The sequence below is a fragment of the Castor canadensis genome, chromosome 15 (genome assembly GCF_047511655.1).
Source record: "Castor canadensis chromosome 15, mCasCan1.hap1v2, whole genome shotgun sequence".
Lineage (NCBI taxonomy): Eukaryota > Metazoa > Chordata > Mammalia > Rodentia > Castoridae > Castor > Castor canadensis.
In genome coordinates, this window is record NC_133400.1 from 97021831 (window position 1) to 97047153 (window position 25323).

General features: G+C 37.4%; 1 protein-coding gene across 13 annotated transcripts in view; it reads right to left on the minus strand.

The window, feature by feature from the left end:
- Ryr2 (ryanodine receptor 2) overlaps positions 1–25323 on the minus strand; it is a 591935-nt gene that overhangs the window by 66358 nt on the left and 500254 nt on the right. For 7 of the 13 annotated variants that reach the window (XM_074056805.1, XM_074056797.1, XM_074056802.1 and 4 more), the window contains 10 exons: positions 22606–22776; positions 21492–21551; positions 19761–19895; positions 16860–16896; positions 16022–16133; positions 12950–13046; positions 11087–11190; positions 9442–9493; positions 6203–6256; positions 4989–5012 (listed from right to left, as the gene is read on the minus strand). In XM_074056805.1, coding sequence (XP_073912906.1) covers positions 4989–5012; positions 6203–6256; positions 9442–9493; positions 11087–11190; positions 12950–13046; positions 16022–16133; positions 16860–16896; positions 19761–19895; positions 21492–21551; positions 22606–22776 — 846 coding nt within the window. Of the gene's footprint in view, positions 1–4988; positions 5013–6202; positions 6257–9441; positions 9494–11086; positions 11191–12949; positions 13047–16021; positions 16135–16859; positions 16897–19760; positions 19896–21491; positions 21552–22605; positions 22777–25323 lie in introns of all 13 variants that reach the window. The other 6 variants (XM_074056803.1, XM_074056799.1, XM_074056800.1 and 3 more) reach the window with 3 other exon arrangements.

The window sequence follows — 25323 nt, forward strand, 5'->3', positions numbered from 1 at the left end:
GCTCCTAGAAAGCTTATATTCAAAAGTACTGACATCCACAGCAAGAGACAAGTCTCTACAGCCTGCATTTATTTATAGATTAACTTTATTCTTGGAAAGTTCTCATTTGGGGCCCTCAATACCTTTTTTTTCCCCTTTATCTTACTGTCCTGTGCATTATTATGTGATACTTTACCAAATTAGGAAAAGGTGTGTAGACATTATTTTCTACAAAATATTTTATTACGATGTTCTTATTCTAAAAAAAGCATTTATTTCCTTTTCATTCTTCCACAAAAGCGCAAATGAAAACTAATGAAAATCTGCGTGCCTTTATCAGTGTTTATAAATTTAGAATTGTGAAATGGCCCTGAAAAAGACAACTTCTGAATGAACAGCAAACAAGGAACGTCTGTTAGACTTTCTAGTGCAGAACTCTTCATTCTAAGACGCAGCAGCTGAGATACAGAGTGGTAAAAGTGACTTGCTGGAGGCCACACAGCACTCAGGTAAAAAGTCAGTTCTCCTGCAAGGTATGAGTCATTCTTTGCTCACTGTACTGTAGCTTGTTCTCTCATGGGCTTCCATGACTTGTTTTTAGCAGAGGAAGTAAAATTTATTAAATTAATAATATCAGCAAATACTTAGAGAGACTGTTGCGTGATAGGCAATGGTTTGAGAACCTTATATGTATTAATTTAATGTTCATGACACCATTATGAAGTAGACATTATAAGCCCTAAAATTAGTCCTATTTTATGACAGGGAAATTGACATTTAGGTTCATACATGTAGGTGGTGGAGCTGAAATTCAAACAAAGGTAGTTCTTCCGAGTATCCTTGCTTTTAGTGACCCATTGACTGTTCATAACTTGGTAAAGTAAATGTATCAACTGGGGTGATTTTTAAAATGACATGGTTCGAATTCTTCTGCATATTTTCATATGCATAATTCTCCCTTTAAATATACATCTTCTATATATGTCTACCACTTCAGTTTCCATATTCATATGCATGAATTGTCACATACAGTCAAGAGGACTGTGCTTTCTGGGAAGTTTCCAGGACCAGGGTCAGCACCCTACTTCTGCCTAACTCCTGTCTCTCCAAGCTTTGGCCACTTGCCTTGATTCTGAGCCAAATGGACTTGCAAATGCCTAATACCACATTGTGGTTATGAAAACTGGATGCTACCCCCAGGCCCATTCACCAAGGAGATCTCCTGCTGGGTAAGGAGAGACTGAATGGTCTGGGCACTGGACAGGTTGATCCCTAAGTGGATCCCACTTCCCCAGGAATAGGAAGCATGAAAAAATGAGCTCAGTGACCAACACAAGATGAGAGAGACTCATCCTTCATCCCCCAGATGCACTGACACATGACACATCTGGTCCCTCTGGTCATATCCCACAAAATTCCCTCCTCTTCTCCCGTCTATGACTCCATAATAACACATCAGTCCATATTTTGGATGTATATAGCTTCTGTGGTATGAACTAAAGAATTGTAATTTTCTTGAGAAAAGCAAAAACTAGTTGGCTAGTTTATATTCATGGCTATATATTCAATTTCTAGGCATTTAAAGGTTCACTTTGTCTAAAAAAATTCTACTCAAAGAACAAATTATATAGCTGTTGAGGACAGAACATCTTATAGTCAATTAATTCATTGAAAATTACCAAAAAAGCAATTATTCACTATTACACCACTGTAGAAGCCCAAAAAAAATTCCTTTATCACTGAGGTAAAGCTAGATAATATCAGCTTTTAAGAGATTTGCTCCCAAGTTGATTCCTGCATACTTCATGAAACATCCTTTGAAGCAGGAGTGGCTATGGACCTGAGTAATTTAGAAAGTATTTCATTTTAGTTATACCTGAGGCCCATCCAGGAGATAACATGCTAGCCTTCTAAACTTTTCACAGAATGCTGACTCTGCCACAGGCACATTTAATATTAAAGACACAAGAAATTGTGCCTTTGGACTTTGGGTTAATCCAAAGTACAGAAAATAGGACTTCATACAATTTATCTCTGAGTTAGGAGCTGGGCTGTGATGAAAAGGAAGATACAGTTTGTTTAATTATTTGAGAACGATGACCTAGAAAAGAAGTCAATGCTGCCTGTCTTCCTCCCGCGTACCAACCAACGCTCCAGTGCCATTAATAAGGGCTTTTCAGTGAGTAACACGTCTGCATGAGAGTCCCTCAATAATCTGCAGAAGTGCTTTTACTCAGTCATCATTTTAAAGTCATGACCCAGATTCCTGACAAGGGCAAGCCATCTGAAGAGTGTTCCCAGGTATTTTATGAAATCATTGCTTACAAACATGGTCCATTGTGGTACCAAAGTTCTTTGATGATCTTGTTCAGAAAAAAATTCATTGTGCTCAGAAAAATGAACTTATTTGAACAGAAACATTATTACTTATGTGTTCTTATTATTTGCTTTGGCTCATGAAAAATTCAAAACTAAAAAGCACTCAAGTGCAATAATGGACTTTGCCAATACCTGGTAAGGTATACTGGCTTCTTCTAAGATTTAACTGTCCTTTTTAGGATTTTTTTTTTATTGAAGTAGCCATAAATCCAAAAAAATAATTAAATATACCATCAAGTCATTAAATAAGTAGCTGTGGGAAAGCACATTTTATGTTTCATTTTAGATGAAATAAGGAATTAAATTATCCAGCTAAATGAGGAAAATTTTAACAGAATCATATCAATGAAGCATACACATGGTAGAAGAAAAAAGAGCTGATAGATACTTGAAGTTCAGCCCCAATTTGCCTTTTACATGTTTCTTGAGTTTTCCTATATTCCTCACGGAAAATTTCCTTATAATACCACACTTCTTAATACATCTACTTCTTTTCTCAATTTCTAGGTTGAATATTTTACAGATAACGAATTTAAGCAGAAACTACAGTCAGCCAGTTATTTGAGATAAAATTCATTGGCCACACACTTTTTATTATTTCCAAACTTACTAAACATAATTTAGTGTAAAAGTTACTGAAACTGCCAAACGACCTTTTAGATTCATTATAATTTGCATGAAAAATTCCACTATTAGACTGCATATAAAATTTGTGCCAAGGAACCAGACACCTTAATGTAAGAAGTCTGGTAGATACTACATTTATAAAGAAAGTAATAATCTAATTGTCCAGTTAGTGTTTCCATGGTATCACTTAATCAGCCTCAATAAGGTGTATTCTCATAGGTGATTGACTATATACAGCTCTGTCTTTCAACTATAAGTTTTTGTATAGTTTAGTCACAGAGCATATACTTGGTAAAGAGTAAAATGTTACAAAACCAGGCACAGGTAAGAAGTTGTAGTACAAATCACATGAAGATCAGTAAAATAACTGGCTAGAGAGTAAAAATCCCCAAATGGGGTATATGTGTCACACTTAAGAATATGGTGTAATTGCTGACAACTTTAAAACCCTGTGTCATGCCGGGGCCATCACAGATGCTGATCTATAGTTCCTAATTTGGGGTTAACCACCATGTTTCACAGTTATGTGAACTGGCCCACCATTCTTTTTTCTTGTTTTTGGTAGTGGTGCCAGGGTTTGAACTCAGGGTCTCATGCATCACTAGGAAGGCACTCTGTCACTTGAGCCACTCCACCAGCCTTTGCCTACCATTCTTAATCCAAAAGTAGTCCTCCTTTTCTCCCTGGTCAGGCTCATATGGTGCCTGAGTCTCATCCTTAGCCTGGTCTGAATTCTACGTGTTTAAACACTAAGCCTCTACTGGTAGCTCATTCTTTCTGAATAAGAAGTCTCTCCAAAGTCATTAACGTTAGCCCTATTCATCAAGTTGGACTTGCTTTCAGATCTCTTGAAAACTGCCTTCTTCTTTCAGAATAAAATTGTTTTCTTCATCAGCAACTATGTCTCATCCTGGCCTGTCCTATCCACCCTCAGGATAGAGACACTGGCACAGTCTCGGGCATGAACTTGTGTGCTGAATAGGAAATTAAGTCTGTTGGTTCATGTTAGGTGGCTCTTTCATGTTTTGATTCCCCAAACAATTCACAGGAATTCTGAGACAATCAGTGACAAAAAGTCAAAATCTATCCACTTGTTTTTGGGCCCATTGTTATCTACTATGGAAACCCATAATACATTGTAAGTATTATGGCCATTAACCCTTTTACCCATCAATTAGAGCTGCGTCTGATAGTATCTTTATACAATTACATTCCAAGGATCAAGATATGTAACAGAAACAATATATTATTCCAAATACAATAGTGAGCTAGAAACATTACAATTTGTTTCTTCAAAATAGATTGCTCATGACTGTCTAAATTCATTTTTGTTGACTGCCTCAGATATTTATGGTCAATTCTCCCATTAAACAGCCTCATGAAAATAAAATTTAAGCTCAACAGGCTCTTTGCCAAAGTTAAACTGCCTTGTAATTCTAGATCAAAATGTTTTCTTTTAGCAAATTTTCCAGATCAAATATTTAAGATAATAAGAGATAGAAATGGTCACCTTGTTCTTCCCTTTAATGAAATGGCAAAATAAACATTGAAATCATGTGGTCATCTCCAGATACTAACTAAAGAACTAATATCACAATGAAAAGCAGACTTTTCTCCAATCTCACCAGCCATACCAGTTACCGAGTCTGTTTTCAAGCAGGGAGACTGGTGTAAAAAAAAACATCAAGACGGATGAGGCCAGAGGTTGTGCTGAAAAGTCCTAGCTAAAAGTTTATCCAGTAAAGGGCTGGATTCTATTATTATCAAGTACAGTATGCAGCTCAAAGTTGACCTGAAGGATACATTTCAAATCATGAGTCATTTAAACTGCAAGAAGAACAAACCAAAGAAGAGGCTAATTGTATTGGAGCTACAAACTTGTAGGAAGGATTTTCAAGAACTTTTATTATGAAAGAGTCCAAGATGTTGGGTCTAACAAAAGTCAATGTCACAAGAAACTGAAACTGAGACCCAGACACATGCACACATATATATGGTTTTACCTTGCTGCGCTGGGATCCTGTGACCTTAAGGAAGGATGAGGACAAGAAGCAAAATAGCAATAAACAATTGCTCTGAAGACAACTGGTAGACCGTAAATGGTGTGCGTGTCAGGAAAACAATATTATCTGCTGTGCCCTGATCATTCTAATTTGTCTCCTACCAATAAAGATGGATCTGAGACTAGAACACACACACATTAGAAAAGATTATAGTGTCGTATGGGAAGTGAATCCCATGGCATTTCTTTCAGCCAGCAATAGTCATGGGTAATTATCAAATTATTTCATTTTTATATATCTTTTTGCATATTGACTTCAGTGCTGCAGACATGCTCAGACATATTGTTCCTGGAAGCCGTATTTAGTGTTCTGAGTTCATTCCTTGGCTGTGCAGTTTTTTGTGGGTCCACCATAATTAAAGACTCATTGCTGGCTATTGATATGTTTCCAGACTTCTAGCTCAAAGTCCAGAAATGAAAATTAATAGGAAGAAGACTCTAATCTTTATTTCCTTCCACTGAATTTGTTTTTGAAAACTCAAAAAGAAAAAAAAAAGGAGTAGCCAATAAATAAGAAGAGTGGCAAGGGGGATATAACATTAACTTTTCTTCTGGCTAATCAACACTAAGCAGCATTTCGAATCATATGAGATACTTAAAAGTTGAGAATTTTTGAGAAAATCATCATAAAATAGAATCTAGTCCTAGGAATACACACTCCTACCTCATGCAAGCAAAAGACACCATGTGCAAGCACCTACATATGTGCATGGAATGAGTGCCAAATTGGGCAGAAGTCAAGAGGCCAGATCTTTAAGACTTCAATTCAGGAGAAAAATACCAAACCAAAGGTATAATTAAAAACTTGATGTCATGTTGCTCTTCAATCATTTTCCTCACATGTCTGTTGGAAATTGTAGATCAAAATATTACTGAGATGAGAACAATTTGAAGTGGTCTCATCTCTGAGGTGTTGGGGACACTCATTCTGAACATATGGGCTTCGTTCTATGACTCTGCTATCCTATGCTTCTTGGTCTTAACTTCAGCAAATGTTAGGACTCATGTTTGTTTGTCCATCCAGCTCTGACATGCAGGTCCTTGTGACTCAATAAGCTGCAATAAGCCATGGAGCAAGAAACATAAAGTCAGTTATAAGCTATGAAACAATGCTTCCAAGCAGAGCAAGGCCAACTCTAGAAAGATCTAGCTTACTTCAAAGCTCTTCACCTCCTCTTCACTATCGTCATCTTCCTCATCATGACAACTCTGAAATGGGTTTAAAAAAAAAAAGCAGATAAGAATATGGTGAGGCAGAAAGTAGAAAAAAATCATTGAACATAAACACAAATGATCTGTATTAATTTATCATCACAAATGGCTTGTATTAAGTTACCATAAATATTGTTTAAACAAATACACTAGAAATTATATTTAGACAACATGGTCGACTAATTTATGACCTAAAATAAAATGATATTCTATATACTATACTTTTGCAAAATTAAAATATTTAGCTGCTTATTTTGTACATGGCAGAGATAATTATGAGGTCTGTTTCATGCTATAGATAACACTTATTCATGTCTTTGCCTCATTCAAACCAAACATCAATCTTTCTTAAAGAGGAAGGACCTGTTCTCTTTTTATGCTGCCATACTTACACTAATGCAGGTACACACAACAGACATTACTCACAATTAGCAGAAAGCCACACCCACTAATTAAAGTGATCTGTAATCCTTTAAAGTTCATTTCTGTTGTCTCTCACCCAAAGGAAGAAAGTGAAATTCTGCTTATTCTTTATACATAAAAATGATAAAATTGGACTCTTCCATTATTTTCCCTAGACACAATAAAAGGAGTCATGCTAAGCCATGAATGTATTCTTATCTAATTCCTACAGCTGTAACTCTTGCTTGCTAAAGAGGCAGAGAGGAAAAGCTGGTAGAAACAATGGCCTGAGGGGACAGAGTTCAACCCCAATGCTGCCAGTAATTAACTGTTCATACTTGGCAAGTTACTTTTCTCTGTATCTTACTTTCTTCATATTTAAGGTGGGATTAGCGAAAAGAGTATCTGGGTTGTCCGGAGGAGTATATGTGTTAATATTTGTAAAACATTTGCCACTTGGGAAAAAGTGTCTGAAAAATAGGCAGCTTTTGATAAAATCTCAGCTGCTACTCTTATCCTGGTTTGGAATTTGGAGAATAATGGTGTCCACAGGATGCAGTATCTATGGCAGGAGGAAACTTACTGCCTGTTGCCATTAGATTGCTCCAACCATTCTATGTCATTTTTTACTTTTGGTAAGTGCTCAGTGCATCTGTGATGTGCATGGAAGCAAATGGTGACATATGAGTTGCAAATCAAAAAAAACACTTTTAAGTCAATGAGGTACAGTTTTGGAGATGAACTCGAGACAGGAGGCAGGGTAGCAAAGGTGATCCTTCTACCCACTCACTAATAAATGCTAAAAGTTTGCGTATTCCTTCACTCATTCAACAAATATGTTTGGAGTGTCATCCCTTCTATCTAGAAAAATAACCATGTGAGCATGGTCTACAAAGGAGGAAATAAAGGTAAGTACACAGGCATGTCACATTTTCACTCTTGGGGCAAGGTGCTACGTATGCTAGGACCACAAGAAAACTCAAACAGATCTCTAGCAATTTTGTAATGCCCTAGACAGAAATAGAAGGATGTGTGGCTATGGGAGGGTGGTCTTCAATAGCAATTTCATCCACGTAATATGCATGGTAATGCTAAACAAATGGAGTATTATTAGACCCAAATACAGGATTTGGCTCTCTGGATCACAATGGTAAGTTCTAGTTAGGGAAGAGTGGTATTATATTCCAGGAAGGAAAAAGTGAATATGCTCCATACATAAAGGGGCAAAAGATGTAACAGAGAGAATTTAGAAGAAAAAAATAGGAAATAAATGGAGGATACTTTAGACCATTCAGTTATCCAAAACAAATTTTAAAATCAGCAACGAGGACACATAAATTAACAAAAAGGGCACTTGAACTCGCTGTTATCTGCTAGAAATTTCATTCAGCAAAAGAAGAATATTTTACAAATTCTTCAGCTGCCTTTCTGACCACATAGCTCCTCAAAAGACTGGGGGAAACAAGAAACTTCCATACAGATTTAAATCTAACAGAGCTAATGGATGAGAGAGACCAACCTAACAAGACAGTGATCTGGTATTATATCATTTCAACCAGCAAAACATGGAACATAAGTTGTGTTGTAATGTGTGTCTTAAATATCTCAAAAAGTGAGAAAAAGGAAGAAAAGTTTTTCTTAGTCAGACACTCTAGTATGGAAACATTACCGAGTGTTCAATTTGTGATGATATCATCCAGACACTTCTGTGTGGTTACTTAAACTGCCAAAAAAAAAAAACCCACTCCACTAGATAAAGCAGCTTGAGCCTGTGCAGGAAGGATGACAACCAGCACAATTTAGTTTTGTTGACTACGTACTTCCTTCTATAGCTCCTCTATCAGCTCACACTCAGGTCCTCTCCAATTTTCTCAGGTTCCTTGTCCTCTATACTTCTCTTAGCGTGTCTGTGCTTACAGACTTGGCCCTCGGCCTTCTTCTCTGCTCATGCTGCCTTTCCCTTAAGGGTGAGATTATCCACTCTTACGGCTTCAGCACCACCTACTGCTGATGAATCCCAAGTCTACACTGAGAAGCCTGACCTGGGATACTGCAAGGCAGACCTGAATGTCCAGTTGCAGGTCTGACATCTCTCGCAGGCAATGTTATCATTGCAGTCCAGGATTTGACTGCCATCTTCCCTCATCATCCATGCCTGTGATGATTCTGAGGTTCCAGAATCACCTTAGTACATGGTATCCAAATCACGATACTCAGTCAGAGCTTGAGTCTGTTTACACACATCCCCTTATTGCTCTTCTTATTGGGAGGAGCAAATGAAAAAAAAAATACTTTGCATGGCCAAGTCTCTTCAGTAGTTAAGAATTTCCTTAAGTTGGCCTCATGCCTGGGTATATAACCTTGTCCCAGTACTCTTGATGGCTCCTCCACCATTTCACTTATCAGACTTCATAGGATCATTTGTTTAAGTTTTGTCTTCTCTAGCAGATGGTAAGCTCCAGTAAGACATAATATGCATAGTTATTCTTGGTCATCATGTTATCTTGACATCCACTGAATATTTGTTGAATGAACGAGTGTTTGGAAAATTAGTGAGTTCCCCATCAATAAAATGCCTAAGTAGGAAACAATTATTATTTGTCCAGGAAGTTAGAGCAAAGATTCTTGCAACATGTGAAAACTAGGAATCCATAAACCTCATGTTTCTAAGAATTAACAACATTTTGTTTTAATCCCAAAATATACAGGTTTGTATCTTTCATCAAATGAAAGTGATTTCTAACTATTAGACATTAAAATGAGAAAGGATACTTATTTACCTTTGCCATAATATCTGCATAAGCCATATATAAAAAATCTTCCTCCAGTTTGCTAAGGAAAACAAGAAAAACAAAACATTTTTTAAGTAGAAGGCTAGTCATATGAGGATATTCCATCACTCTAGAAAATAACCTTTTTTTGTTTCCTAGCAACTATTCCTTTTATGATTAAGTAACACAAAATGTAGGCAATAATACTACTTCAAGAATATCTTACAGTCAAAACTCAAAGACCCCAGGACACCCAAATAGCTGCTCTACCTTACCTTTAGAAGATGCCCTCAAAACTCAGAAAATAAATGCTGTATTGATTTATGCACAAGTAAGTTTAATTAAATAACTTTAATTTCCTTCAAAATACAAAATGTGAAACAAGCAACATAGGAGCTTTTGACAGCAGAAGTGATATTTGACATTGGTGGAAAGACACCCCAAATTATACTGCTACAGTTGAGATGGTCACAATGATGACTGAAAAATTAAGACAAGGGGGTCTGCCAGTGTCGCTCACGTGGTAGAGCTCCTGCTTAGCAAGCATGAAGCCCTGAGTTCAAACACCAGTACTGCCACACAAAAAATAATAAGAAGAAGACAGGATAAGATATGCTTACTACCCTCTTTCTAAAGAAGTACAGAATCCATAAGTACATAGGAAAAACAGGTTTCCATCAAAACATTACTAAAATGTGCAAAGCTATTTTAGCAGTTTCAAACTTCAGCTCTGAGAAATACTCACTTGAGACAAATACCTCATTACATGACAACGCCAGACAATTGCTCTATGCTTAGGGATGAGATGATTTTTGTTAGTTTGGAAATAACAGAGAGAGAGAGAGACAGTGAAAGGATGGACCACATCAGCTAAGAGACAGCATTGCACATCATCACGGAATACAAAGAGGTCACAGAACTCTTCAGGACTTTGGGTAGATAATTAAATGGTTCTCAGATTTTGAGGAAGTGGAAGACCGAGCAAAGTCAGCTCACTTCCACAAAGTGGGGAAGCAGATAAAGGGTCTATAACCTTCCCTGTGTCCCATCTACACAGCCAGTCTTTGCAGTGCCCCTGTAGTGAGCAGAGGTGGAGATATTTTAATTACTGGGACTGAGAATGCATTTTTTTATTTAAGTCCATAGAGGTTTGCCCTCTGTGGCTTTAGTGAGATCATATGACAAAGAATGCAGAAGAAAAGGAAAATGGGAGTTATCCTTAAAATAGACCTCAAGATCCTTCCAAGTTGAGGTGACATGTTAAACTGCCCTACAAAGCTTCCTAATACCTAATGGCACACCGTCTACCTAGAAATTGGTACACCATCTGCCTGGAAATTTGGCACCACCATCATTGGTATCCCCATACATTCTTGGCACCAGAATTTGCTTTGGGTTCCTTTATTTTATTTATAAAGGCTGTGTGTGCTAGAGAAAAGGAATTCCATCAGAAAAATCAGAATCAACTAAATCAGTCTATTACAAATTTGTTTAGAAAACTCAGAACTCAGAGGTAGGTTTTAAAGCCTGACTCTGAATGGATGTTGGTTGGTAGATGTTCTCTGACAAGAACAAGATGAAACTGAAATGTGACAGGAAAGACACAGACATGGATTTCTTTGTTTGTTCCTCCAGTGAACCCTACCAACCATACCATCTCTCCGTCAAAGCCGTGCGACTGAACAGCAGGACCAGCTGGTGCAGGGGGTCGACTCTCTTAGTGGCTTCATCTTCTTCTGGAGGATCAGCCCCAGGTTTCTGCAAGGACGTCCAATTTGGAAAATGTCTCATTTACAAGATATGTTCACTCAAATCCAGGAGCAAATGAAGAACAGGAGCAAAGGATGACAGAAAAGCCCCCCTCTTCCTAATGTGGCAAGTCTGCGCACTTTGTGCTGTGTATGTGTGTATATTTATGTGTTTTGGGTATGTATAGTGCATAGTAAGCATATGAGTGTAATGTAATGTGTTATATAGGCAGGCTGTCACATTACCTATGTGAAACTAAAAACAGCTTGTAAGAGAGGTAATTATTATTTTGAATAAAAATTAGTATGGACAAGGATGACTACAGAATTGAAAAATTCTCAATGCTATTCTTATAAGCTAATTTGTAACAAACAAAAAGCATATTTGCTAAAGGTATTTTCACTTTAGGAAGGGCTCAATTTATAAAAATTTCCAATAAAAATGCTACGTTACCGGAAGTACCACAGGGTACTTACCAGATGGAACATTTTCCTGTACTGTACCAAGGATGATAGGTGAAGAGTGTGAAAAGAGTTAACCCCTGAAGAGCTACCTACCCTTTTATCTCATTTTTAATTACTTTTAAAACACAAAATATTTTTTTACTGCTGGATAGAACTTCAAAAATGAGAAAACTTACTAAGTATTTTTCTTGCCTGTAGAATTAATTCATCCTGGCTTTGCTTGAATAATTTAATGAATTTTGTGAGACCAGGGATGTACCCATTTAGACTGATTTTCTTTCTTCATCAATTGGGCTCGTTCCTGGATTCAAGGCTTGATGTTATGGGTATTGAACCAATTTCTACAAGATACCTAAATAGTCTGTAGTTGTTTTGATTGTGAAGACAACTTAAGTTCATTTAAAAAAAACATGGGGCTAATCAAGATTAAGCTTTTAAAAATCAGACTAATTCATTTATTATATTCCCTGAAAATTTATGAATTAATAAAGCAACTTTCAGATTAGAGGTCTTTTGGGTTGTTTTGGCGTATTATGTATTTGTTTGTTTGTTTATTTATTGAGACAGGGTCTTGCTACATAGCCTGGGCTGGCCTCAAACTTGGAATTCTCCTACCTTGGCTTCCTGAGTGCTGGGATTTTAGACATATGCCACCATGCTTGGTCAGATGAGAAACTTAATTTGGAAATTATGAAGTCTCTGACAATACTGAAAATTTGTGGGACTATATGTTCATAAATCATTTTGGAAAAATGGCTTTTGTCAGATTTTTAAGCAGCAGCTCAACTTATGAAGTGTTCACTCCCCTGTGTGAATGCCCTTGGGAACACAGCCCCTCACACCCAGCACTGTGGGATGGAACTCCACATGCCACCCTCCATGTTTGACATGGCTTCCTCTCCCTCTACACCCAGTCTAGCATCCTCTAGCCTGTCTATTTTAGAAACCAGCAACTTTCTGCTACTATTAAACTTATTTTGGGTGAATAACTTCTTTAGGGGCTAGACTTTGATACTCTATACTGATTCTGAGGTTAAAGGGGCTTTGAGAAAGAGTTTATAAGAACAACTGAACTACAGTTAGTTAATAATAAACCTGGATATTTTCATCTTAAATTCTGAATAATTAAGAATAAGAAGAGAGAATTTTTCTGTAAAGCACTGAATGAATAACAATTGAGATTCCGTTTCCTAAGACCACAGAAGTACAATGACGGTTTTTTCTTCAAAGTTATGTGACAACTCCTAACATTGTTTCACCAAACCCGGACCCTCTTTCATATTATAACCCCATGAAAAACATACTGCTAAATCTTCAATCAGTTTATCTTCAAAGTAATGTTCTTCTGTTTCAATCCAAGACTTTTCATATCCCTGAAGAAAGAGATTGACAGCCCGATGTCTAAAAGATAAGCACAATTTCAAAACAAGGTTTCAAAAAACATTGAAAAGGAATTCACTTGTGCTGTCTTACTGGATCCTCTATGCACTAAACTGAAATAAAATACACCTCTTATTCTTGATTCTTCTCTTCAGAGGCAACACTTTGTAGTGAACAGAGCCAGGTTCCATGGACCACACTCTGACTTGGATTAAATCCTAGCTTGGCCTTTTCTAAGCTTTGACCAATGTCAAGTTATTCAACTTTCATGGCTTGCATTTTTATCATTTGTAAAACTCAAACAACCCCACCTCCATTTCAGTTTTTTAAGACTTGAAATACAATAGGCAAAGTGCATTAGGTAGGTATTAATTAAATGGTGGCTATTATTACATAAAGTAGCTCTTCATAAACACAGGTAATAAATGCCAATAGAGAATTAATCTGTGTCCAAGTGAACATTATGTACAGGCCCTGAGAATTCTAAAACAAAATGTACTGAGGGACATCCTGGGAGTGTATGAGGGAAGATTAAATATTGGAACACTGAAAATAAATGGTGAACTAGGGGCTGGAGATTTAGCTCAGTGAAAGAGCACTTGCCTGGTAAGTGCAAGCCCTGAGTTTGGTCCCCAGCACTGTAAAAAAATAATAAATGGCGAACTGTGAAATAAAAGATCAGGGAAGACCAAAGAATCAGTGAAACTCTCATGGCATTAATGAGAGAGGTAGGTAAGATGTCAATGTAAGAAGGAATAACTGAATTTCATAACAATAAGGGAACGTCATAAGAAAATGTTAAGGTGATAAAATGATGCCCCCACAGGATAGGAATCCGAGCTTGCCAGTAACCAAAGTGGGCTAAGGACTCATCAGACATAATGGCCAGACAGGATTTAGGATTAAGAAGGACACACAAGAGCAACACACCAAAGGACACATTCGCAGCACTGGACATCAGAAACACTTGCATGGCTTTTAGAGAAAAGACAAGCTGGGCCCCCACAGAAACCCTGACTCAGTAAGTTGAGACCCGGATGTTTCTTAAATGCATCGAAATGTATTTCTTCAAAACATCAGGTTGGAGAACCAACTAGAAGAGAGGCTACAATCTTGAACACAGCATATGAGAGACAGTGGGATGGCAACCTGTGTGGCATCCCATCAACTGTGGATATGAAACAAGGAGCAAGTGACATGAAGTGGTGGCCATGACAGAAGGATAGTGATGTAAAATCATTCAATGGAAAATTAATGTGATACGGAGAATGGCCACATAGGAGTAACCAAGAAAGGAATGTGAACGTGAATTGTGAGTAATATTGTAGTCACTGCAAGGAGACACCAAAATTGCTTCAGAGAACTTAGAAGTACAGGGTTTGAGAAAGATGCTAATACATTTTAGATTTTTGTAGCATGATGTCATCTTAACCCTGTTTATAAGACAGTAGATATGGTGCAACTTGCGTAAAGTTCAGGGTGGCAAGAGTACAGTGTCTTAGGAGAGCCACCTGAGGGCTGACATGGCACCTTTGGCCACCAAGCCAGACTTGAAGAGACCACGTTACTTCTCTATTAACACATGTGTCTGCTGGGCCTCTAAGATGAGGTGAGAGTCTGTCAGATTCACTTACATTAAGTTAGAGTACAATACACCTGTACCCCGATGTTCATTGCAGCACTACTCACAACAGCCAAGCTATGGAAACAACACAGGTGCCCTACGACTTATGATGGATCACGAAAATGTGGTATATACACACAACAGAGCTTTACTCAGCCATAAGGAATGATGACAGTGGTTTGAGGGTAAATGGATGTAATTGGAAGACATCATGTTGAATGAAGTAAGCTAGGCTCAGACAGACAAAGGCCACATGTTTTCTCACATACGTGGAAGATAGCTCCAAAAGATAAACATATACACAAAAACAAACATGAACATATACAAACTCAGAAGTAGAACGTGTTTGTAACAGTGGAACTACTCTATGGAACTCAGGGAAAGAGGGAAAGGAAGAGAGAGTGATACAGGAACAACGATATTGCAAAACCCAACATCTGTGAAGACAGAGGATATAAGGATATGTACTGAAAGCTGTTGAAAATGGAAGGGGTTGAACAGATCAGAGTAAAGTATACCCACAGTGGGGATACACTGAGAAACTCCTTTGAACATCAACTTGAATATTAATTACAAAAACCATGAGTGTAAAATAGGTACAGTGGGGGGGGTACTAATGGGAGAGGGAGGGTGAATGAGGAGATTAAGGTGAGGGATATGGTTGATGGAATTTATATACCTACATGAAATAGAACAAAGAAAGCTCTCACAACTGCTTTAATTGGGATGGGGAGGGTGATGAGGGGGAGAGACGATGGGAGCAGTGTAACTAATGTGCAATATAAGTCTGATTGGAATTGTCACTAGGAATCCCTTTCTGTATAATGAATACATCATAATAAAAAATTTAAAAATTCACTTACAGTATTCCTATAAGTCAGTGTAGCATCAGTTCTTCCCCACAAATGCTAATAATTCTCTATATAATAACATAACAATGGATAACAACACTGTGGTAAGCATACTTCTGAGCACTTTGCATACATTAAGCCATTACATCATCTAAAGAAGTCTGTGAGGCAGGCCCATCATGGGCCATATGAGAAAACTATCACAAAGTCAGGTGAGTAACCTGACCAATGTAGTACAGTGCTGAAGCTGAGATGCCTGGTTTGAAATTAAGACTGCAATGGGTGCATTCTTAACCATTCTGTAAGTCTTCACATATGTGAGAAGCTATTCCTTAGTATATAAGTTACTTAACAGTCACATTATAGGTCCTAGTTCTCTAAAAAATATCCCACAAGAATGACCAATAAATCACTTCCATCCTTCTTTTGGACTACTGTACTACGTTGAGCTAGATTTTTATCACCTATAATTGAGAGAAAAACTAACTTTAGTGTATTATAAATTTTCTAAAAGTTCTGACCTTGGCAGATTGTACAAGGGGGCCATCCGGAAGCAGGCGACCACGGCCCTTTTTCTCTGCTTAGAGAGCAGCTTATGCCACACGGCTTTCTTAGACCTCTGGGGATGCTCCACCTGAGGGAGAAGGGACAAATAAACACAAATTTCCACCACAAATGCCCACGAGAATATTGTATTAACCAGTTGCATCTTGTAAGTATATCTGCAAAAATACCTTAAAATTATTTGGAGAAAGTCTATACCCTAAGGTAAAGTCTACACCCAAAGCTAAGTTTGGGAAAGTTTCAAATACTACTTAATTGTCCTTAGTAAAATTATCACATTTTCCAAATAGTGTGTCCTTCAGAAGCTTTGTCATGTCCCAAATCAAAGAGACATAAAAGCATTCTATATAAAATCATTCTGCATCCATCTCAAGATTTTCTTGGTCCTTCATGGCTCACAGACATCTGCCTGGACAAAAGTCTACCCCATTCATATAGGGATATACATCCACTGGAGCTAATTTGATCATAAATGCTACAGCACAAATAGAGGTAATGAAAACTCTGTGTAATGTCAGATGATGACAAGGCTTTGTGGACACAGTATCAGGAGTGAGTAGAGGGATTTAATTTTATAAAAGTGCTAAAATATGTAACTATTTTGTTAGCTAGGGACAAATGAGAATCCAAAAGTTATAGCCAATGATGCATGATGCAAACAAGGTATTTATTTAACTAATGGTGTTTGGAAATTCAGGAAGAAAGAGAGATTGATTATAAGTATTAGAAAGAAAAAGTCTGAACACAGGATTCTAAGTTAATTAGTAATCTCTAGTCAATTGAGCAATGTACTTCCCAGACTGTAATATCTCCGGCCAGTATATTTAGATTTCTGGAAGAAATAGAAATGTTACATTAGCCAAACAAAGTAATCCTGAATTTATTATCCTTTGCGGTAATGGGTCAAAATATGAATATAAGAAAACATTAAGAATGCTTGGACTATAGTGACTTAGAAATTTTAACAAGGCAACTTGTATAATTGAAAAACACTTATTTCTGTGAGCCTGTCTTCCAGAAGACCAATGAAAGTTTTAAACACAAAGTCCTCTTCCGTTTTCTTCTTTTGTTTTTGTTTTTTGAGACAGGGTGGTGCTACGTAGTGCAGTCTAGTCTTAGACTAACAATCCCCCTGACTCCAGCCTCCTGAGTGCTGGGATTATAAAGCTGTGTACCACTGTGCCAAGCTTCATTTTCTTCTTGATGAGCGTGTTCAATGGAAGTAACCACTGTGGAAAGCATTAGGGGTAAAAACAGAATCAAAGGCAGTGCTGCTCAGGAAGACCCAACACGTCTCAATTTAAACTTGAACTTTGAGATGTGAGAATGTACATGGGTCACGTTAATGGGAATATCACCTTCTGAACAGCATGGTGATAATTCACACAGATTCGGCACTTGGGCATTGAAAATGCAGTAGTGAACAGGACAGAAAAGTCTCCTGCTAGCAGGAGGCTCACTCTTTGGCAGAGCATTTAATACACAAGGAAAGACTGACGTTCCTCCGGGAAATGGGTATCTGTGAGACCAGCAATCCAGAGGTGAACACCACGATACACCTTGCAACTCAGACATCTTGATGGGCTGGTGTGTTAGCTTGCATACACTAAGAGTTTCGGGAAATTTCATGGAGACTGCCTACTCCCAGGAGAATTACCAGAGGTCCAGGACAAAGTATACATCGTCACTAATATGTGAGAGAATTTAAATCAACAGGTATGACCTGCTCAGAAACTGTCTTGTTTACTTATTTACTTATCTTTGGTGCTGGGAATGGAAAGCATAATTACAAGCAGGTGCTCCATCACCCAGCTACACACCCAGCCCAGCACACTGGACTCTGCACTGACTTCAGCAAGTTCAAATATTATCTATACAGCATCCTGACACTTGAGTAGAAATGAACACTATGTTGACAGCACAGTCTTTGCCCAGGGAGCACCCACTTCTTCACTAAATGAAGTTGGACATCTTTTACCATTGGTCTTCAGCACATTTCATATTCTAACACACCTATATCATGCACCTGTTTTTCTGTCTATGTCCCCACAGAGCCTGAGCTGCCGGGGCCCAGGCAATGGTCACTTACAGGTGGTGAGTATAATGACGTCCTGTGATTGAACACTCCATCAATGTCCACAGCAGGAATGGATGTGTAGTAAAGGGAATCTCGTTTTAGAAATGCTTTCACCACCATGACTGCCTAGGCTTACGAATAGCTATTACTTATTACAAATATAACACAAGCAGATTTTAACAAGTTACACTTAATTATCTAAATTCCATGTGAGCAAATCCAGATGTATGTGAGCAAATCCAGATGTGTATATGCAAACCAGGAAGAATTAAAAACAGTGCAGGAATGGTCCTCCAGTAGCTATTGTATTAAAATTTAATAATCCTACTAAATTTGTATGTAGTTTTGAAAACATACGTCTGTGATTTTATATGTATCACTTAAAATTCCATTACCTTACGACTTGTCATTTGCTGACTGATGATAATCTATATTTAATGTTTTAGGAAAATAGTCAGGGAAAAATACTAAGTTCCAAAGCATTACATAAAGTAAATATGTGTTAACAGCTATATGGTCTCAGAGCTAAGTGCAGTGATAAATCCTATGGCAATGGAGTAATTATAAGAATTTATAGGGCAAGTAACAAAGAAAGAAATGAAAAGGATATTACATTAAATGATATCCTCATGTTATTTAACCACCGTGGTAGGGATGGACATTCAGACAAGTATGAATCAAATAAAATGTTTAATATTGCTATGATAATACATTCAAATATGGCTAAAGTTGATGCAAACTTAAAATTTATAAAATTCAAGAGATGATGTCAGGTACCTTATTATTTCATGTTCAGTGTAAATAACCATGCCAAGGCTGGCACTGTCACAGAAGACCATCGGCAGGTCACTCTGTTGGGGCCACTCTGATGCTATGTTGCTGATTGGCCTCCAGGGAAAGAAGAAAGCATGTTTCTGTGTTGTCCACACTTGATCCAAGCCACAGGATCGCTTTTATAGCAATGTAACCCTCTAACTAAGGATGTTTCAAGTATTATTGTTTTGGAAACTCTTGAGTAAGTGAAGTGAGTGAGAAAATAAAACACAATGGGTTTCATGGTGTAAACAGGAGACAAATGAAAGATTATAACATTTTTCATATGGGATTTAATGTCAATATACTTCTCTAAATGTAATTTATTTCTGATCTTGGAGTGACATAATTCAAAAATATCTCTAATAGAAGGTCAGGTTAAGCAAGCAACAAAAATAGAAAATACTGTGAGTATTAAACCCATGAAAGATAATATGTGAAAATGTTGTGATCAGTGATAAAAATTACATAAGCATAAAATGTTTAAAATCAATTGCAACACCTGAATATTTTGTTAGAAAGATTTAGGTTTAAGTATCTAATCCTAATTATCTGTACAATTTTAGGAATATTTTGAAATATACAATAAACAAAGGGCTGGATCTCCTGAACCACACTCTATACACAGCTCCAGAATCATAAGGTTAGAAATTGTGTTTATTAGATGCAAGGCACTCCTGAATCATATATTCTTTATAATGAATATGCTGAACGTATATGCTTTGGGGCTCATAGTCTAAAAGTCAACATCCACCTTCTTTTTGAAATATTTCATGTGGTTAAGGTAAAGTCACACAAAATCTGACCTGTTCAAGATGAAAGAGCACATTTGCTATATCCAGGACTCTTTCTACCGTCCTCTCTGGATCCGAGGTATTTTCTGTCCTGTTTGGCAAGTCTTTGTACAGAGCCATTTGCCATCTAATAGCAGGGTCCTCCAACTGCAGGAAAAGGAAAGAGCATATAAAATCCAAGGTGCCCATCTTAAGAGGTGAAGAGTTCACGTACAATTATTTGTTTTGCACAGCACAGTGTCACCACACCTGTAGGCCACAGCTGAGTAGCATGAGTAAGGTCAGGGATCTAATGGATAGCACGACAACTGCAGATGATCATACGGCACTGTGTTCTGGAAACCTCTAAGAGTAGAGTTCCTGTGCTCTTACAACATACACAAAGAAGGTAGCTATGTGAAAAAACGGATGTGCTAATTCGCTTGACTACAGGAATCATTTCACTGTGTACATCAAAATGTCACATTGTACACCCTAAGATATACAAGTGAAAAAATTATGCAGAGAAGACAGATAAGACTTTGTAGTCATGACATTTATCATTTTTAACTAGGGCTGTTAAAAAGGAAATGTAAGGTACCATGAGATGTAACCTACCATGTGGGAGGTCAGGAAGCCTTCCCTACACAAGGTAAGAGGCAGCCATGCTTTAAGGATGAGTTGGAGTTGGACGAAGGAAGAGTTAAGGCAACCCTTCATCTTTCTCTTCCCTTTTTATATACTAACTGTTGAAAGGTCACATGTCTGCTTCTATAAGAAATGCTACAGGCTCATATTTGTCTATAAATTTAAGGAATTTACAATTGGAACAATGATTTTAAGTAATAAAAATCAATGAAGGTTTATAAAAATTATATTCATCAAGAAGTCTACACTTTTTACTTGGTAACTCTGTCAAATATCCTTAGTGAAAGTTATAAATGAAGTCTTCATGTTGCTTTTTTGTTTGTTTGGCAGTACTGGGGTTTGAACTCAGGACCTCATGCTTGTGAGGCAGGCGCTCTAGCACTTGAGGCATGCCCCCAACCCTGGTTTTATGAACATTTTTGAAACACTCAAGGTTTTTTTTTTTTAACTATCTGAAAAAGAGATTTTCTTTTAATGGGAATTAACCTACTCTGGAGAGCTAGTACTAACTTTTGGCTGAGTGCATATCAACATTCATGGGATTGCCTCTCAAAATGTGCATACATCATGAATCTGTAAAGGCATGCTTCATCTTTATCATGTTATACTCCAAAGTGCTAAAAGGAAAAGAACAAAACATTTTGGATCTTTGGCTAATTCCTTCACCCAGCATTGAACGGCAGCCATTGTGTCGGTGTCCAGTCACACTTTTCTTTTCAATGGAGTTTCCTCTGAGGGGACCTCATTTATTCTCCCTGACATACCTTAACTATACGTATTTAATCTCTGACCACTGGATGCAAAATTTCAATTTCCTATGGTATTTCTTCCCAGGTCTCTAAAGTCCTCAAACTCAGCTACAGAAAAAAAAATCCAACTCTTTATTTTAACTTGTAACATAATTTTTCAAAAGTTTATAATTCATGATGCTTTAAGAATGTACTACTTCTTACCTTAAGAATTGTTTAATACAAAAGGATTTGCAAGTAGGCTAATGACTAATTAAATATTATCATTATCTTAATTGCTAAAGTAAGATTATTTATGATATTAACCTAAAGAGAGATTAACTAATTTATAGATACAAAGCATGCTTTAGAATAAAGTGTGGCTTACCTTGCCTTGTAAATGAATATTACTGCGAATTATGTCTCTCACTTCCTCCTCGGTGTCTTTCTGTCAAGAAATACATGTTACCTAAAAGGAGTCTTATAATAAATAAAGTGTCACAAGTCAATAAAAGCAACTCGAATGTCCTTTGAGCTAGCATACGCCTGACAAGCAGCTTTACCAAAACCCACACCATAAATCTGGGGCATTCTCCTTGAGGTATTTTCTTAATATTGCCATAGCCTGACACAGAGCAACAATCTACTTTTAGTACACAGTAACCACATCAAGACTCCATGGAGTTAGGTTTCTGGTTCATAACAGGAAAGTAGGGCAGAAGTGTGTTCTCTTGGTCTCAAGCAGAAGTGTATTTACATCTTTCTCCCAAATCTCCAAAGGGACTTTAGCCTTTGACAACATTGTCTGGCACCTACAATAGCAGGGAACATCTGCCCGAGAATCACACATCAGGAAACTGCCAAACAGGGCTGTGTCTGTGCAGCCCTCTCCCCAAGCCTCCCTACCATGCACTCACATCTCTGAGTATCAAACTCGGGATGCTCTGTGGGAACCACGCTCGGGGTAATATGTCCTGCGGTTTGCATAAATATAAAATAGTGATTCCCGGGAATGTTTTTGAAAGATTACATCCTCATCTGTGTACCCATGGAGAGGAAATAAGAAGTCTTGAGAGCCTAAATCTTGATGCTTACAAAGGAAAAGACTCCCAGAGGTAAAAGCCAACACCTTCTCTACCCTGTCATTGGCACAATGTACCATGCTTCTAACCTTGAAAACTTCCCTTCACAAATCTGAATAGGACTCTCCTCATATTTTATATAGGAATGCATATGAAATCCACTTTTTTCAGTACTATTTGCGCTCTTCTGTTTGGTTCCTGAATATACTCTGAAGGTGATTATCAATACTTAGAAATAAAACTGGACTAAACAACAGGCAGTCGTTGACTTCGGTCCTATGTTCTATGCAGAAAAACTGCTTAATAAAATCTTCAATGCAAATGAAATATCAGCATTGAGCAGAGAGGCAGAGGAATGCAACACCTGAGAGCCTGGAGGTCAAGGATCACCCATTGACCATGGGTAAGGAAGAAACTTACCAGACTAAATCGATTTTTGGCCAGAGCTATGAGCTCCTGGTCCCCAGGGGCACAGATGTTCAGCCCGATGGGCAGCAACCTCTTCAGAGCTGCTACGATCAGAGATGTCTGCATGGAGTACCGGTCTCCTTTGCGCTTCATCTTCTTCCTTTCCTGGTCAGAAACAGCTACCTGTGAGACAAAGACAAGTGCTAAGATGGGCGCCTGCTTTTCTCATGTTTGGAATTACCAACCTTCTCTAACTCAATCGTTGCTCTCTCGTCCTTATTTTCTCCTGGTTGCTAGTTTTGGAAATCATACTGTTCCAAGAACATTAATCTCTTTTCTCCTCAGCAACTTGTGCTAATTTAGATCCTAGGTCATTATAATTCATGGGTATGTATTACCATGGAACTTTAAGAAGGAAGTCATGTTGTATTGTTAGGGAGGCAGAAATGAGGAATTCTGGAGATTTTCAGATATTGTATACCTTCTAATTCTCAATGCAATGAGAAAAAGCTTGCTTTGAAAATATATGAACAGTATGTTTTGTGTATTACATATATATGTATATACTCCCTATTTGGTATATATAAAAGTATTATAAAATATATTTCCTTTTACATGGTCTTCAAATTTGTCTCCCTATAGCCTCAGTATCTCTCCTGCAGAAACGGAACTGATATACAAATCAGTGTTTCATACATATTCAGGAGTGTCTGTACAGCCAGATTATAACAGAATATTGCCAGAATATTCCAGGACTTTGTGGATTCTTTCAAGGATTACGCTGGCACCTGAGGGTCACCTGAAATGATGGTGTAAGTTTTGCTGGGTAGTGAGTATTCTTTCCAGTAAGAGGGCATGTTCTAATGTCAGAATGAAAATAATTGTCCCATGCCCAGTTCCTTGGGCACTTGAATCTTTTTGAAGCAATAATTCAAACTTGGAGCATAGTTTTATGATAATGACATACTGGAAAAATAAAGAAGAGAATTTAACATATAAGTGATTTTACTCAAAATAAGACAAAATATACCACATCAGAAGCTTTCAGCATGCTGAAAGCAGGGAGACAAATGATTCATATGGGAGTAATAGTTCATATATTACAAAACTTATTAAACACATTATTACTTATGTCAATGCTGTGATTTTCTGAACCATACAAATTACAACCAGATTTATGGTCTAAAGTGATATACTTATTGCATGGATCCCATTTTTTTATTTGCCAACTTGTAAGAGAAAATTTTCAATAAGTTTATTAGAAAAAAGCATAATGAATAATTATTGGCACTATTAAATTTATTAACCTATAAGATTAATGGATCAGTGGTTTTAAATGAGCTCTTTGTTGAAAAGTAAATGCAATTAAATGATAAAAATAATTACCCAAACGAGGAACAATCATCATAAAAATTAACAAACTATGTGAACATACTTCTGTTCAATGCTGATGGTTTAGCTTCAAACATCATTCCTCAACAAAATAAAGTCTGATTTGTATGAGTGCTGGAGTTGTCTTTGATTTGACCTTGTAAAGTTTTTTTGGTCTTGTGGTTACGAGTGCAGAAAGAGCTTGTTAACCTGGTTTGATAGTATACATATTGAAGTGATCAGTAATAAAAATAACTTAAAAAAACTCTACATTGCTCAATTTGAAGACACAAAAGATGAAAGGATTCTTACTTATGCTCAAGCAATGATCTTGCTGTCTATCCTATGGAAAATTCGTAACTGCAAAGAGAATAGCAAATCTTTGAACATGTATGGGCAATATCAAAGCCAGATGAAGCAATTAAACCTACAAGCAATCAGATATCCTCTTATGCATATGCACTGGTTGGCTCTTTATTTGCTTATTTGGTGCCTGTTCTTCTTCTCCCCCACCCAGCCCATGGCGTTCCACTGGGACAGTGGATGGACCTGCCCTTTCCTTTCCATATACTCATACAGACATACATGACTGCAATGATTTCAAATAAAATAGCCTTAAATTTAATAGAAAAGGGACAAAGGAAAGAAAAACACCAAGAAAACTATTATTAAGAGCCACTGTTAGATGTTAATAGTAGGGGAAACTGGGGGAATGGGAGCTTTTGGGAACTTGATATTCTGTTCAATTTTTCTGTGAACCTAAAGCCACTCTAAAATAAAGTCTAATAATAAGTGAATAAAATTTAATAAAATTATGCAGAAAAAAAAAGAGCCACTGTTAGCTGTCTGCTGAATGGTTCTGTGGTTACATGAAATGAAGTAGCAGCCTGCTCCAAACCCTCTCCTCGTGGCTCACCTAGAAACCACTCATCTTCCAATGCCAAATTCAAATCATTTCCTAAGAATTCTTCCTTCACAATCCCCAGGATGTCCTCCTCTAATAAATTCTGTAAATACTTATTACTCATATGATCTTTGGCTATTCGGTTGTATTTTGACTTCATCATTTTGCCATTGCAATAATATCAGTTAAAATTTGTTTGACCCTGCAATCCACGAGGCACCACACACACACACTCACTTACACACACCACACACACACATATTATATTGATCCTTACAGCTCACCATCTAGGGATGCAACAGGACAAACATTTCACTGACATGGACAGGGAGGGTGAAGGTCAGTCAAGGCATCCTAGTTACAAGAGAATCTTTGTCTGCCTGTCAAAACTGAGCTCTTTCCTACACTCCACCATGGAGGACACTCAACCTGTTGTATTTATCATAAAACTTTAC